Source organism: Oreochromis aureus, linkage group 3 (genome assembly GCF_013358895.1).
Source record: "Oreochromis aureus strain Israel breed Guangdong linkage group 3, ZZ_aureus, whole genome shotgun sequence".
Classification (NCBI taxonomy): Eukaryota; Metazoa; Chordata; class Actinopteri; order Cichliformes; family Cichlidae; genus Oreochromis; species Oreochromis aureus.
In genome coordinates this window covers 86,500,645-86,517,785 of record NC_052944.1, presented here as the reverse complement: position 1 = coordinate 86,517,785, position 17,141 = coordinate 86,500,645, and the positions used below count along the sequence as shown (strand labels likewise).

General features: G+C 38.7%; 2 protein-coding genes and 1 long non-coding RNA gene across 5 annotated transcripts; 2 read left to right on the top strand and 1 right to left on the bottom strand.

The window, feature by feature from the left end:
• The first annotated feature begins 86 nt into the window (after positions 1–86).
• Positions 87–9,391, top strand: LOC116334647 (C-type lectin domain family 10 member A-like). Of its 3 annotated transcripts, XR_005611399.1 has the most exons (10): positions 87–131; positions 418–487; positions 562–663; positions 3,628–3,726; positions 5,604–5,669; positions 5,752–5,844; positions 5,926–6,080; positions 7,169–7,278; positions 8,026–8,309; positions 8,441–9,391. XR_005611399.1 is itself a non-coding variant. In XM_039608323.1 (9 exons), the coding sequence occupies exons 2-9, from the start codon at positions 433–435 to the stop codon at positions 8,180–8,182; spliced, it is 837 nt and encodes a 278-aa protein (XP_039464257.1). In that variant the 5' UTR covers positions 87–131; positions 418–432; the 3' UTR covers positions 8,183–9,391. The 3 variants fall into 3 exon arrangements, 2 of the variants coding, with proteins under 2 accessions (XP_039464257.1, XP_039464258.1); XM_039608323.1 differs by having other exon boundaries at positions 8,026–9,391; XM_039608324.1 differs by lacking the exons at positions 5,604–5,669; positions 5,752–5,844 and having other exon boundaries at positions 8,026–9,391.
• Positions 3,724–12,739, bottom strand: LOC120437770. Its single transcript, XR_005611400.1, has 3 exons — positions 12,673–12,739; positions 7,148–7,280; positions 3,724–5,076 (listed from the first exon to the last, which is right to left on the bottom strand). It is a non-coding gene; the product is annotated as an uncharacterized LOC120437770 (long non-coding RNA).
• Positions 9,650–16,031, top strand: LOC116334645 (C-type lectin domain family 10 member A-like). The gene is made up of 9 exons (XM_031758110.2): positions 9,650–9,750; positions 10,752–10,820; positions 10,914–11,021; positions 11,223–11,321; positions 12,413–12,478; positions 12,560–12,652; positions 12,731–12,885; positions 13,539–13,648; positions 13,893–16,031. Exons 2-9 carry the CDS (start codon positions 10,766–10,768, stop codon positions 14,044–14,046), a joined length of 840 nt encoding a protein of 279 aa, XP_031613970.1. The 5' UTR covers positions 9,650–9,750; positions 10,752–10,765; the 3' UTR covers positions 14,047–16,031.
• The last annotated feature ends 1,110 nt before the right edge of the window (positions 16,032–17,141 follow it).

Sequence of the window (17,141 nt, the reverse complement as noted above, 5' to 3'; positions counted from 1 at the left end):
CAAAAATAATTATGATACGCTTAATAAAACGGGTACTTGCACATAGTTTCTTACTTGGTGGGTGGGAGGGAGGAGGTGATGTAAATATTTATCTGATGCTTTCCAGCTGATTCTTCACAGGCAGAGCAGAGGTGAGGAGCACTTTATTTCTTTCTACATTATTAGTTTGAATTAGCTTTGATATTTAAGTGAGTTTGGTAGTTTGGTAGAAAGAAACAATTTGATTTTGTTGAGATTAGCATAGGTGTATTTATATACTGAATATCTACATAAATCCAGCTATAGGTGTATTCATTTAAACTACTTTGATGTGATTTATATTTAATACGTTTAAAATAACTTTACGGTTTAACCTGAAAGTAATAAAGGGAGGCATCACCAGGTAGTTTTTGAGACTTTTGTTTGTTTTAACCACAGTAAGAGGTGAGCAGAATGGAGGAATCATATTATGAGAATTACTGGGACAAGACAACGCTCTCTCTCACAGGTATCCATTTCATTTAAGTTGGGAATGTCTTGGTTGTAGCGTGCACCTGTAATAACTGAGAGTCTGTCAAACAGACAGTCCAGCACCCTCATCTGCATCCAGGTTCAGACGGTGGCTGTTTCCTGGTTTGATCGTCATGGTCCTGCTGATTCTGATCATAGTGATGGGAAGTACCAGTAAGTGCGTGTGTACACACACACACACACACACACACACACACACACACACACACACACACACACACACACACACACACACACACACACATACATTCTAGTTTAGGTTAAATGTGGTGACCACTGTTGTCAGGTCATTTGTGAGGACCCCCAGTTTATACTTTCATAAACAGACACAACCACAAAACTGTCAAGTATTTTGTCACCCGGATGCCTCTAGAGAGCTAAACTTTTAAAATCATTGCAGCACTAGCATCTTCATCTTTTTCTGGCTTCTGTCTTTAGAAGTTGCTACATCTCAGCCTATCCCCAGGATCCTCCTCTATCACACCAACTCTCTTCATGTCCTTGTTCTGTCATGGTCCTAGGTCACTGACCCAGTGTCTTGACTTCATAGTTTTGTTTTATTTTGAATATTTTCTGGTGATTCTAGGTTTCTTTTGCTTTTCGCTTCATGTCTGTAGTTTTGGTTATATTGTTCTTTTCGTATTTTGTTTGTTCCTGTTCTCAATTCCCCTGTATTATCTTTATTCATGTCTCTTTTTCTCATCTTGTAACAACATTTCACTTCCTGTTTTATTGAATGACTGTGACTCACAGTGGATGCTTATCCCCTCCTGGCATGTTTCTGTTTGGTGTGGTTTTCTGTTTTAATGATTCTCCTGAGCATTTTTATACCTTTTTGTATTCAGATTTCTTTTGTATTTTCCCCCACACACACTACCAGTGTTGGGCAAGTTACTTTGAAAAAGTAATTAATTATTGTTACTAGTTACTTCTTCAAAAAAGTAAATGAGTTAGTGAGTTACAATATTCTAAAAGTAATTAATTACTTGAAAAGTAACTATTGCATTACTTTAACAAAACGTTTAACCCTCTGGGGTCCAGGGTATAATTGGCCATTTTTAACTACTTTTGATTTTCCCTCCACATTTTACCTTTAAAAACTATTTACTTTGCCTTGTTTGGTATCATACTTTTCAGCACAACCTCACGTGCCTGAATTTACAGTTATGTTTTCATTTTGACATACTGTATTAACACAATTGATCTAAAATCAGACAAAAACATAAAATCAGAGTAGAAAAAGTTATATTTTTACTGTAACAACCACAAACATGTTTAATGAATCATATTTCAAAACTTTAAATGCAAAAATAAATTGTCAATTTTAAAATCCTATGCACAAGTTTTGCAAACAACAAAGTTATTTGCATCCATTTACCTTTTACCCTTTTTTAAAATAACCATTTCAAACTATTTACAGAACAATCAGCTGCTCTGCATTCAATAAGATGCCACACAAATTATTTGGGCCACTCCAAATATTTCTGTCCACTATAAAGGAGAACATCACAGCCTGATACCTGCAGGTCTGACAGCAGCAGGTGTATCACTGCTGTTTCTACCTGGAGACAACAGTCGCCTCATTGTTCTGACACACAACACAAAACTATCCACAACACATTAACTACACACCCCAAACACGCTAAACGTCACAAATCTCCCACATCTCAAAACTCGCTCTCCCTCTTTTTCTACTCTCTCTCTCTCGCCGTCACTCCTAACTTCCCCTGTTTTTTTTGTTGTTTTTAATTTTGTTTTTTTTTGCTCATAAGTAGAGAGTTCTTGCTAGCGCTGTCCTTAGACATTAAACGTGACGAAACTATTGAGGAAAAAACGCCGCGTATATATTGTTTATCATGACTCTGGTTTTACGTGGTCTATCAACACAATTTAAAAACTGGTATATATCACTTTTATTTTTAAGTGGTCATGTGATTGACTTACCATGACTACTTTATTCTTCTGCTTCAGTCAAACAGCAGCACTCATGCGATTGTTTTGCCCCCTGAGCTCCAGGTGTTGTGCTAGACAGTGATCGTGATTACCGTCCGCGGGAGCGCGCAGCTGCTTAAAGCTGTAGCGTCCAGATTACTTACAGCTGCTTCCGTGCAACTGATATAAGATGCGGTAAGCTGAACACAGCTTCAACCGTCTGTTTGTTGAAAAATAGTAACGGACCGCGTTTCCTTGTTAGTAACTGTAACCAATATTATAAGTAGGCTCTGCGTTTTCAGTCTGCCTTTTAAAATAGAAATAGAATAGAATAGTCTTTTGTCATTTTTAATGCACAACTAAATTCTGGGTGTCCCACATCAAATGTGTTGGAATAAAATATAAATAGTAGAAAAACACAAAAAGGTGCACAGTAGTTGGAAGCACTGTGCCACTGCATATGTGCGTACATGCCACCATCTTGAGCCGTCCATGTCTAGGTCTGCATTTGGGGTCCAAATCCACATGCTAAATCCCACCTCTACGTCCATAGACATCCTTTGAGGTCTTTCTCTTTTCCTATATGTCCAATATCAATGATCCCTCCACTGCACACTTTCCAACCATCTCAGCTTTCTAGTGATGGGATTTCCGGCTCTTTTTAGAGAACTGGCTCTTTCGGCTGGGCTCACTAAAAAGAGCCGGCTTTTTCAGCTCTGAACCCGCTCTTCAGGTTGTTTTGTTGCTTTAATTAATTTATTATTAACAATAACATAAAATTATGCACAAAAGGAATTACTAATGTAAAAAAAACCTCTAATCACACAATAGATATTTACATGACATCATCTTGAAATTATATTATTATTAAATAAATATAATTTTCACCCATAGAAAGATAAAAGTAATTTGATTTACAGTTTTTGTTATATTGAATCTACATTGTGTAATAGAGCCAGTTTTTAAAATCAGCTTTTTATTTTATCATCTCTAGTTTTGTTTCATTTTGTTCTTTTAATTATTTTGCTTTACAGAACATTTTTTATTTTTGTCTTACTTTGTTGAGCAAATTTCTTTATTACACTATTATTTTATTGTATTATAGAGTGTTTAGTTTGCTATACTACAACAATTTCCTCTTTTTGGGGGATGTGTACAGTAGACCTTGTCCATCTCTTTTTTCAGACAGGAAGATGTCAAATCGTCTGGGGACTTTGGAGCAGAGAGTTTCCAACCTCAGTAACATCGTCCAATCACTGAACGCCTCACTGCATCACACTCAAGGTAGTTAATGTCTTTTTGGAGAACACTCAAAAAACAAAAAAACAAAACAAAAATAGGACACAGTTTTAGCACATTACTGTGCTACACTTAAAATCTGAATGTGGTTAGCATTTATAGATTTTATATGTCAAACTTAAAGGTGTTTAGATCCACAGCATAACTAGTTATTATCCCAGTTCTGGGTCATTTTGACCCAGCATTTTCAGTTTCTTGTGTTTTGGTATTCTTCCGTTCCTCTGTATTATGATTTATGTTCTGATTCTTTAGTTGTGCTATTTTAATTATTATTATTCTAGGCTTTAGTTTCGTCCTGGTTATGAGTTTAGTTTTTAGGTTTTGTGTCAAGTCAGTGTCAAGTCTGCGTCTTGATGTGATTTGTTTCTTGTTTCCTGTTATACTTTGAAGGTCCATGTCTTATGTCAGTGTATTCCGTTTTACTTCCCCCTGTCGGGTTAGCCCTAATTTCTCCCAGATGTGTCTCCCTCCTGTTTCCTATTCCCTGATTACTCCACTGTGTATTTAAGCCCTGTGTTTGCCTTTGCCCTCTGTCGTGTTGTTAATGTTTGCTACCCTCAGTAAGCTGTGTGTTTGTCTTCTACTTCTGTTTAGTTGCTCAGTTCCAGTGTTTCAGTTCCTATGTTCAGAGTTTTGTTTTGTTTTTTTGGAAGTTTTATTTATGTGGAGTTTTTTTCCGAGCAACAAAGCTGTGCTTTAAGTTTAACCTGCCGGCTCTGAGCCCTGCTCTTGGGTCCACCTTTCCGGCCTGCCTGCCACACAGCCTATCATGACAGTTACAGCTATCTAGTAGAGGTGGAAAATGTAAACAAAACAAAAAAAAAAATCAGAACAATGTGGCAGCGTGGAGACAACAGCATCCATGAGTGTAAACAAAATGAAGGTCAGTTTTTATAAATGAGCTACCCAATGCAAAATGTAAGTCCTGGATCTGAGTCCAGGAGTGGAGCTGGTGTCTCACCAGAGGTCTTTTTTTTTTAACACTAGATATTAAAACATTATATATTTAGATTAAAAATGACACATTTATATTAAAGCACTGCTTATTTATAGTGGAGTAGATTCGGTACCTTTGTCAAATTAAGATATTTGGAGGGATTTTCTTGTTTTCCTTAAAACCACCTGATTTAAAGGTTTAAAGTAATTCCTCTCTATTTCTGAAGTAGGACCCAAACGTTAAACTCTTCAGTTTAGACAGTGTTTATTTACAAGGTGGTGAAGTAATTCACCAATAAATCCCCGTGTGTCCCAGACTCCCGTGCCGTGTCTTCATCCAGTGTCAGTGCATCTGCTCCGTGTAACCCATGCTTGCTGCCCTCTCATCCCGCAATTCTCCTGAGAAAATAACAGAAGGAGCCGTGAATACACTACACTGTGACAAACTCACACTCACTGACTACCAGCTGGGAAACTAACAGGAAGTCTCACAAAACAATCCAGCATCGGAGAGAGCTCCACCACACTGCTAAGTAGCTCCCTCGACAAGGCTTGATCATCTGCAGGTTTGTGTGAACAGCTTCCTCGGGTGTGGCCAGCCACCTGGCAGGGCACACCCACCAGGCCTAATGGTGCCCGTAAACCAGCCTACCAGATGCACCCACACCCATATACACACCCACACACACATACCTGCAATCAGGGAAACCAGTGACAGCCATACCATACATCAAATATACTTATAACAAGTAATAAGTCCAAAACTGCAGAGGACACCTGGGTCATCAGACCCAGGTCCCTGACACTAAAATATTTATCTCATAAGGGATTTATGCAGACTTACATTTACAATGTGAAAGTCTAAACCAAACCTCATCGTTTTAAGTGTTCCAGTTGCCAAACATGCTAAGTCTTTTTGTTTCTAGAAACAGCTAAACAAGTTCAGCAGCTCCAGTATGCTGTTGAGAACAACACGGACCAGCTTAACTCAGGTTTGTCTGCCCCCCTGTAGATTATACTGCTGGTGATGACTCTAAACATCATGTTTAACCTGTGTTTGTGCTGTGTGTTCAGTGTCAGAGGCGCTGAAGCAGCTGTCGGTCATCGACTCTCTGAGCAAGAGCATCGCTGCCATCAAATGTTCCCTTGAACACGTCATCAACAACAGTGTGTTTACCATGTTTATATCAGGAAAATACACATCTGCAGACTGAAGCTCACACCTGTGTACCTGTTTCTGTCTGTCAGGTTCAACTACAGGTGGTTGTTGTCCTCTGAGTTGGACTGTGTTTGAGTCCAACTGTTACTTCTTCAGCAGTGATTCTCGGTCCTGGAACGAGTCCAGAGACTGGTGTGAAGCACAACAAGCTCACCTGCTCATTCTGCACAACAACAAGGAGTGGGTAAGACCTGCCACACTTGTCACATGATTCAGCATGAAATGCATGAGTCTTTAGAATAGAATGCCTTTATTGTCACTATACAGTTGTACAATGAGATACAGAGCATCTCCTACTCAGTGTAAACATGCTCGGGGGGGGGGGGGTACAGTTCTGCAGCGCTATGTACATATGGACAGTATTAACAAAAAGATATATACATATATATATATATATAAAATGTACAATATACAAGCCGTATTTTTAAGGAAGAAAAAAAAAGTTATGTATATACAGTTGAGTTATTGCACATAGAATTGGTATTGCACAGTGGTGGTCCATAGAGGAAGTGGGAAGTGGGGGGCTGTGTTATCGGTGCATGTGTGAGTTCAGGGTGGTTATCGCTTTGGGGAAGAAACTTTATTTGAATGGTAACGTTTCCTAGTTTGTAAAAATGTGTCTGGTTAACAGCATCTCAAAGATTCAGACAGCAGAGACTTCAGAGCCTCAGAGGTGTCATTGGACAATGTCATGGACATGGCACACTTTTTAAAACATAATTGAACTCTTTCACCCATAAAGACAACATTTTGAAACCAACCCTTAACAAGGAATTTTAACACCTGAGCATTAGAATATATTCTGCGTTTATCCAAAGGAAGCTGCACAGGCAGAGACCACCCTTACTAACCTCTGATGCAGTGTCATTTTTTTTGTAAGCAGGCCTGAAGTAGGACAGAAACACTTAGAAAAGAGCTTCAAAATGACTCATAGATAAAGAGTCAAGGTTTAAGATTTAAATGCACTGTCTGACATTTTCTGGATTTAAGAAAAGATTTGAAAACTTTATGTGCACACAGTCAAATACATCTTCAACTAAGCAAGTAAGTTCTTATTTAAAATGGAAGACCGAGAAAAGGCAAAGTCACATGAGGACATTGCACCACTAATGTTAGCAAATCCACTGCTTAAATGCTGCCCCCTAGAGGTAAAAGTGGAATTTACACAAAGGACCTTCAAGTTATGAACATCCTGCATTTTATTATTTTTTTCTTTAGTAGTTGGCAGACAAGTAAATAACAAGAAATTACTTTATACTTCTCTCTGTCCAGGACTTTGTGACCCGCAGGAGCATGCCTCGCTTTTACTGGATCGGTTTGTCTGACTGGAGGACTGGGAGCTGGGAGTGGGTGAACCAGACGCCGTACACTATGGAGCCCAGGTCTTTAAAAAACAAAAAACAAAAAACAAAAAACGATGTGTGACCTCTTTTCTGTCTTGCATTAATGATATGGAAAGAATCAAAATCAAACAATTCCAAATGAAAGAGGATGAAAATCATAAAGTCATACTGGCATCATACTAGCCAAACCAGCCATTCCAAACTTTTTAAAAATTCTTTTCCATTTTTCTTTAACTTATTTTTTACATTTACTATTTTTCTGTACTGTGCTTTGTGACTGCAAGTCTGTGAGTCTACAAGTCTTCCTTACTTATTTACTTACTTTCCTTTTTCCATGTTTCAACCTGCTTTTTATTGAATTTAATTCCCCAAATGTTTGGGCCATACTCAAAGCCACACCATCCCTTTATTAGCATTTTTTTTCAAATAGGTTTTTCAGAAATTACAAAAACATGCACACATGTCCACAGATTGCCCTTAAAGAGACTGACTCGACTGAAAAAAAAAAAAAAAAAAGTGATCCAGAGTTGGCGGGAATTTTATATCAGGTTTCCAGCTGCAAATCCCTCCTGTCAGACACTGTAGAAACAAAATTAGCATGTTAGCAGAAGCAGCATTTTCCCTGTAGATTTACTCAGTGTTAGCACAGCTTTTAGTGCAGAAATGAGCCATGCCAGCTTTGACAAAAGCTGCTGTAACCCTGAAGATGAAAATAGGACAGTTATGCTCACTTCTGCATAGAATTTGCTCACAAACATAATAAGTAATGTATGTGTGTTTTTCCAGGCGGTGGAAACCCGGGCAGCCGGACAACTGGACCGGTCACGGTCTCGGTCACGGAGATGAAGACTGCGCTCACCTTTCTGATGATGGACTCCTGAATGATGTGCACTGCTCCACCAAGATGCAATTCATCTGTCAGAAACCTACCGCGAATGCCTGAACACACCTGCTTCCCTGGCTTTGCCCACATCTGCTCTCAGATTACACCGCATCATAGAAAACTTGTCATATAATGAAGATATCCCACTTTCTGGACTTACTGCTCTACAGGGGGCGCTCTCCAGCAGGTCCAGGGTTAATGAGGCTATATGGAGCTGTAGAAGAAAATTGTAAAATTGTAGAAAATTTCCTAAGGTGTTTACTTTAAAGACTGAATAGAACATGGATTAAAACTGACACTGTGGAAAACATTAGTGAGAAAGACCTTTAATTGCAACACATGAGCTCTTTAATGAGCGTCCTGATGCCCTCAGGTGTGCTCAGAGGAGAATCTGAGGAGATCCTCCAACATTACCTGCGCTACAACTCTGACGCTCAATGCTACATCTGGAAATACAACAGCACTGTTCAGGACATCATGAAGATGTTGAACGAGAACAGCACTCCAGTGAGACCTGCTCAGCCCCACTGTCCTCCTTCCTCTTAAATGACAACCTCACTGAGGGCTGACCTCTGACCTCTTGAACGTTGGACTTTCACTAGGTCATGAGTTGGGTTTTGTTTTAGCTACATACTAATGAGGAACTTTATTTAAAAAAACCCTACCTTTTGAATGAATAAAATTATGTATAAAGAGGTTAATGTTAGCCAAACCCTACCCTCAACTCTTAATGGGTTGCTTGTGACCAAGCGTATGCTAGGACATGACATTATTATTTTAGCTATTTCCAATCATTTGTGGCTGCGCATTTGTTTTTCTTGTTAGTTTGCTTTAATCCTTTTGGTCATCATGCTGTATTGTGCACATGTGGGTAAAACACACATCAAGGGCTGGACTAGGCCATGTAACATCTCAGTAAGGTGTTTCATCAGTGCCAAATAATTAGCAAGATCTAATAATATTTTAACGGTATTTTCACTGTAACCTTTAACCATGCTTCCAGTCAGTTAACCATGATGTGGTAATTTTTTATAAACTTATCTAAGTCTGTGGTCCTGAAGTAGAAATGCTGGCCACTCCAACCTAGGGGACGAACCTAGTGGACATTAAAGGAGGACATCCTTACCCATAGACTCTCACATTCAAATGTCCAAGTTCAAAGCAGAAATAAACATTGTTACAGCCTGATTACAAAAAATTGTTTTGGTCTCTATATCTACACCCCTGCTTTATAGCAATAAACTTACTTTTTTAAAGCATCTGAATAAAGCCGTGTCAGTGTCAGATATTATGATTGTATCTTCACACATATTGCATACAGTTTTTGTAGGTTTTGGTTGATTTTAGGGAAGTATCAACTGAAAAGTGGCTCTTTGGCAGGGAATGGCTGCCTGTTTCCCATTAAAAAGGAAGTTTTGAAAGCAACTTCTGTAAAACTTGGGCTGATTCACAGAAATCTAACGAATAGGATGATAAACATGAAGCTAAGACCCCCAAAATGTTGTGACATACCCGTAAAAATGATGACTGAGTATTTTCACACAGCTAGTTGCATGAAGGGCAGGAAAGAGGAGGACATATCAATCTTTATGTCTGAGAATCCCTGCTACTTCAGAGGCAGAACAAAGGTGAGAAACTCTTTCATTATTAATTTGTTTGAGCAGAAGTTCTCCAGGCTTTCTTAAGGTCTTTTTTTTTCTTCCATTGGCTGCTTTTTCACCCATTTTCAGTCCAGTTCCTTAACATTTTCAGCATAGACACAGGCTGGATACACACACACACACACGACAGACAAGCATTTACCGATGGGGACATAAAGAACTTCCATCTTTGGGCACATTAAGGCTCAACAAATGTTGCTGACTTCTATAATTAGAACAAGGGTCTAACGAACCCAGTTTGAGATTAGGATAGGGGAGCATACGAGACGTGTACCCTGTAACTCAGACCATTTCAGGAACAGCAGGCCCGGGGTAGGTTGAGGTCAGGAGACCTCCAGCAAGAGAAGGGTCTTCAGCATACTCATATATGGTATCAAAGGTGAAGCAACAGCAGGTATAAATGTAAATGTAGAGTGGATGTGTCTTTGTCACATGGGAGCAATAAGACCCACGCATGAATAAATATCTCAAACCACATTGGAACTATCCTTTTGATTGTCTCCTTCCACAACTACATCACCGTCATTATAGAACGAACCAATTTTAAAACTGTATCTTTAGGCACATTGTTACTAGCAGCCTGCTGCAAAAACACACCATTAGTTCTCATTTCTGTGGCTCAATCTATGAAAATTATCTGATATAATACAGTTTGACAGGAATCAAGTATTTTTGCACCAACAAGGTGATTCCCAAATAACTATTACCTGAAAATTTTGACTTAAGAAAATCAGGAAACTGGCTGGACAAAGAAGTGGCAGGTCTAAAAAACAACAAAAAACGGTGTGCTGCAGATAAACAGTATCTGAAAATCAAATCATTGAGAAACATGAAAAAATTAAACACTTCATTTTTCAGCATGACAACAATCCCAAGCACACTGTTAATGCAATAAGATTAGAATAGCTATTTTTTGAGAATCTTTTTGTGCAGATTTCTTTACTTTTTTAAATTTCTTATTTAACCAGACTAGGTGGCCGCGATGTCTGACGTACCTTATGAGAATAATTGGGACACCACTGTCCTCTGGACCAAAGGTATCTGTTTGAGCTTGAGTAGGCAACTTTTTTGATTTTAGGGTTTTAAGATCTAATTGTGAAGCAGTAAGTATGTCTGTCTCTGTCTGTCAGATTCTCCACCGTACTTCGTCTCACCGATGTCCAGGTTCAAACGCTGGTTATTTCCTGGTCTGACTGCTGTGATCCTGCTGATTCTGATCATAGTGCTTGGAGTTACCAGTGAGTATAAAACAGACACAGACACATAAACAGAGATTTCTTTATGACTAATTTTACTCCACTGACCTTTTTGTGGTTATGCTGATCTGCTTTGTAAGGCTGTCACTTTTATTCCATTATAGGTTATGCTCACTGTTTTAGTTACTATAACACAAGCTTAGCTAAATATTATTTTTATTTGCTGTCGTTTTGTGTGTTCAGACACGAAGACATCAAAACATCTGTGGTCTGTGGATCAGAGAGTTTCCAACATGAGTGACACCATCCAGTCATTTAACACCTCACTGCATCAAGCTCAAGGTAAAATGCCTGTTAGTCAATGTCTTAGTAGTATTAGAAAACTAAATGTGGTTAGTTGATATGTAAAGACTTTATAAGTCAGACTTTCTAAGTTAACAGATTTGGGGATTTACAGTGTAACCCACAACATCCAGAATTTTATGGCTCCCTAAAGACAAGCCCTGCTCCAGATCTTTCCAGTCATTTGGGATAACTCGGTCTGACCAGCAGCATTCATCTAATCCAAGTCACCAGAATGTAGTGATCACTTGACAGTGCTGCTTTTCTCTCTGAGTGTCTAAGACATAAGATCAGAATATATGACAACAAAGTTAATTACTGACCCTTAGCCTAAGGTGCTCAAACACCATATGCACTTATGAGCCACCTTGAACATGATGTTTGTACCCATGCCTGGTACAGAAGTGAAATAACAAAATACCAATCTGGTTCAAATCAGACTGGGTAGTCCTTGCAATCTACAGGTGTCTACTATGTCACCCACATGAGCTTTTGAAGGCTCCACAGCAATTTATGTAGTCCCCAACAAGGACTGTAGGATTCGATCAAAAATTCACCAAGAAGGTTTGGTGCTCTCAACTGCTGCACAAGTATGCACACTCAGAGGATTACCCTCTGTGAGCTAAATGTTCATAGAGGTGACTTTCACTTTCTGAGATTGTGATTCCACAAACCTTCCTTTAGAAAGAAGTGAGGCCAACTATAAACAGCCCATGCCACTCCACCTTCTTAACAAGGTCAGGTTTCTTCCTTACGACTGTAGTGATGTTCCAGATACAAAGAAGTCTGTCATTCTGAGGGTCAGCAGGCCAATGGGTCTTTGCTAAGCCAAACCCCATTCAGGCCTAACCACCCAAGGCTACCAGTTCCCTTGAGGCCCCGGTTAGCCAGTACTGACTCAGTACTAGGTGCTTTTAAATAGCTGCCTTTCACATATTCCATTTCATATTAAGACATTTTTAGGGGTTTTCCCATAGCCCTTGTGTTCCTTAACAACATCTTATGTAAAGGATTTTTGAGATATTCTAATTTAATCAGTGAACTATCCACAGTGTCAAACATGCTAACATGCTAAATCTTTTTGTTTCTAGAAACAGCTAAACAAGTTCAGCAGCTGCAGTTTACTGTTGAGAACAACAAGGACCAGCTTACCTCAGGTCTGTTTGCCCCCTGTAGATTTTACTGCTGGTGATGACTCTAAACATCATGTTTAACCTGTGTTTGTGCTGTGCGATCAGTGTCGGAGGCCATGAAGCAGCTGGCACTCGTTGACACACTCGCCAAGAATATTGCAGCCATCAAATGTTCCCTTGAACACATCATCAACAACAGTGCGTTTACCATATCTTACCATTTTACACATCTGCAGACTGAATTTCACATCTGTGGTAACTGTTTCTCTCTGTCAGGTTCAACTGCAGGTGGTTGTTGTCCTCTGAGTTGGACTGTGTTTGAGTCCAACTGTTACTTCTTCAGCAGTGATTCTCAGTCCTGGACTGAGTCCAGAGACTGGTGTGAAAAACAACAAGCTCACCTGGTCATTCTGCGTAACGACAAGGAGTGGGTAAGACCTGCCACACCTGTCACATGATCTACTATGAAACACTGCACACTGGGAGTTAACTGTCAGTAAACATCTTAGACTTATTTTGACTGTGACGTATCCTAGTTTCTGAAAATGTGCCTGATGGATGTTGAGAGGTTAACGGCACCCGAAAGTTTCCAAAGACACACCTGGGGATTCTTTAGATATTAAAGACTTTTCAGAGCCTAAATTAATTTGACCAAATTAGCAAACACTCTGGTCTTTAAAGAAATCACCACGGTTGATGCTTTTTAATATTTACAAAGGAAAACCTTCCAAAATTTAAAGAGAATTTTAAACCTTCCAAACTGCCATAACTTTTATGGCAAAAGTGTATTCATTTTGTATAACTAGAGCCTTTGTGCAATATTGTATTGTACCACAAGATGGAGTAGTGAGTCAATGGAATTTTTATTTAAACAGGTTAGTCATCAAATACAAATTCTTATTTGCAAAGATATGCTGGGAAAAGGCAAACACCTCCTGTTGGATATTTATCTGTCTTAACAGAGATAAATATTCAAAACAGCAGGAACACATCTCACAACAAATCGAGACACACACAAACAAACAATAATTTTTTGGGGTTTTTTTTGTTTTTTTCAAAATGCTCTCCCTGTCTCTTTATACAGGACTTTGTGACCCGTAATGCAATCCCTCAATTCTACTGGGTCGGTTTGTCTGACTCCAGAACTGGGAGGTGGGAGTGGGTGAACCAGACACCACAAAGGATTGAGCGCAGGTCTATTTAAGTAACAAAAAATATAAATTCTCTGTTATTTTCTCCTGTCATGCTGCATTAACTGTGTACGGCCACTTAATATCAATTAACTCAAGACACAAGGATAAATATGACTATTTCTTGCATTTATAACATATTCTCTAACCTGCAATTTAAAACTCAAGGTCCATGTGGAAATCTGAAAACTTTGTTACATTTTCTCCTGTTTACCTGTGTTCCCCTTAATGAATGTGCACATTTTCAGGCGATGGAGACCTGGGCAGCCTGACAGCTGGACTGGGCACGGTCTTGGAGGGGATGAAGACTGTGCTCACCTTCACAGTGATGGACGCCTGAATGACCAGCACTGCTCCACCAGGATGCGCTTCATCTGTCAGAAACACAGCCTGAATATTTGAACACATTCGTTGTCCTGGCTCCGCCCATAAACTGCTCTCCATCTGTTGTTTATTAAAACAGAAAATTTCTCTTTAAACTATAGGACAGAAAAAAGTTATCATATTAAGTAGAATTCCTCTAATGTGGACTTCCTGTTCCATAGTGGGGCGCTGTTGAGCTTGACCAGAATGAATGGGACTCCATGATTTTACAGGTTGTGTTGTTGTGATAGTAAAATACTTTTCTGTGAATATTAGGGACATCACACCACCAGCTCCAGTTTATTCCAGATCACTAAGCCTAACCCTGTTTAGGTTTGTCACAATCTCTTATTAACTAAAATATATTGGATTGGATATTTACTATAGAAAATAGAAGAGCATTATGTTAGCTCTTTAAAATGAACCTTTATATTCAAGCGCTGAGCAAAAGTATCAGAAGGCTTCACCCACCACCATTCAAACTGAACAGGCTTACTGTGTGCATGTTTTAGATAGTATACAAGGGTCACTGTGATGTCACACATGGATAATAGACTCACCATGTTGGGTTTTTGGTGCCAGAAACAATATGCAGAATGGGTGGAGTGTTAAGTTATCAGTTGGGTGCATCACACAGGCACAAATGCCTGTTAATTACTGCCGAGGAAGATTAAGATAAAATCCTAGATTTTCACTGACCAAAATTGGAGCTCTGACTTCTTGGATGATTTGTTAACTGCACTGGAGCCTTGCGTTTGTTAAGATAATTTCATCAAATGCTCCACAACACAACACAAACATAATCCAGAGCTGGAGTTCAGAGTGCCTAGCAGACAGTTAGTAACTGTTTATGAAAGGGCCCACCTTGAGATAATTTAAACAGGTGAATTACAAAATTTTCCATTCTGTACAGTAGTTACAAAAGGTCAAACATCTTTACAAACAAGGATACAATTTCAACCTAAATAAAAAGTATCCTGCCATCCATCCATTCTCATCCATTCTTCTCAGGGTTGCAGGGTGGGGGGGGGGGTTGGAGCGTATCCAAGCTACCACAGGACGAGAGGAAGGGTACACCCTGGACATGTCACCAGTCTGTCATAGGCCCAACACATACAGACAGACAACCAGAATCACCAAATTAACCTAACCCCACAAATTGAATGTCTTTGTACAGTGGGAGGGAGCTGGAGTCCACGGAGGGAGGATCAGCAATTGAACATGAAAGTTATTTGTAGTTGTGGTTGCTCGTTTTCCTTTTGTTTTTCTTTGTTTATTTGTCTCTTTTTAATTCTATGTTGTTGTACTTTTTCAGCATGTTCAAAATAAAGATTCAATCAAATCAATCAAATCAAATCAAACCCTGTGGAACTCCACAACCTGAGAGAGAACACTCTGTGATGTCCCATTGTTTTCAGTAGGAGAAAAACAACATCAAGATTAACACAATCAACTTTCTGGGACTTCCTTGCGAGGATGATTGATAATTGCATCAAGAAATTCTGTGGGTGTTTTTCTTTTTTAGGATTTCTTGAGTTTTGGCTTCTAATTTCCTTTGTTAGATTTCTGATGTTCTTAGGTTCGCTCAGTGCTTCCCTGTCTTTGTTTTGTCTGTTGCCTTTGACCTCTTCTCTCGGTTATTTTGTTTAGGGCTGTCTTCATGTCTCATTATTATCAAAGTTAGTCTCTGATGGGTTTTTTTTTCTAGATTTACTTTGCTTTGTGTTTCTTTCCAGTTATATGCCCTGCCCTCATTGTCTCAACCTTTGATTGCTCTTACCTGTGCCCTGCTCCCTCCAGCATCCAATTGCACACTTAAAACTTCAGCTTACTTAAAAAAAAAAAAGTCTGTCCTTCGTTTTTGTAAAATTATTTGTCAATATTTTTTTCAGCTTGCATCCTTTCTATGTTGGATGACCCGAGTCACCTGACAACTTTTGCAGTGTTTTTAGTTTACATTTTCACTTGTAATAAAGTTGCTTTTGCATCTCTCCCTCAACATCCTGATACTTTTAAAATTCCTTTACTATGATCATAACAAAGTAAGTGCTTTAAGTAAACATTTACCAACCTGCTTCTAGATTCTCCAAATGTCTCTGGAATTACAAAGTTAGAGGGAAGTTATTCGCTCATTTCTCACTGAGTGCTCATATTTCTTCTTATTGTTTATTGTTATAGGTGTGTTAACCTTACAGAGCTGTGATGACTTGAAGCTAATTCAAATCACCATCAACAAGCTGCAATAAGATTATACTGAAACTTTTAGTGACTCCGACACAGTGATGCTTTCAGCTGACTTCTCCCAATAATATATTATTCATTTATTAGTTCCACAAAGCTGCAAGCTACTTAACTGCTGAGGAAATTTAATAAATATCTACTTACAGTGAGCATATTATAAATCTACTGTAGTCTGACACAACCAATCCTACCAGCGGGAGGTTTCTTTCTATTAAAAGGGAACCTTCGCTCAAGGGGGGTTGTTTATTGTTGGGTTTTTCTCTGTATTATTGTGGGTCCTTAAGGTGATTTGAGGTTGTTGTGATTTGGTGTTATACAAACAAATCTGCATTGAATTGAAAAAAAAAAAGGCTTTTTATTAATTTGATGTTTTCAATAATTTAAAATAGGCACACCAATCTCATGGAAGTTCCTATATCAGATGTTATGGTGTCATTATTTTGCATAGGAACAACATGGCAACAGCTTATTTTTACTGTTGTTTAGTTGTCATGCACTTATAACACTTCATAAAAGCATCATATCATAGTTATAGCCACAAGTTATAAAACCTGGTATCACTGTAATGAAAAAGCAAAGTTAAAGTTTTTCTAATAGTCATAAATAAGGTAAAAGATTTGAATTCTTTTAGTAATTTTTTGGTGTGAAAGCTTAGGGTGTGTTTGTGAACTATAGTGTTCTGTTTTTTTTAGGGAAGCAAAACTGAGTGTCAATTCCCTTTCCGGAAAAAAAATAAAATGTCTTACAAGCTGATTCATAGGACTCGGAATGAATAGCATGTGCAACAGAGAGCTGATATTCATTACTGCATGGAGCCAGATTGACTTAAAATTATCATAAATATGGTAAAAGACTAATTATGTACACCTATACATGTGGAGGACCACAAGAGC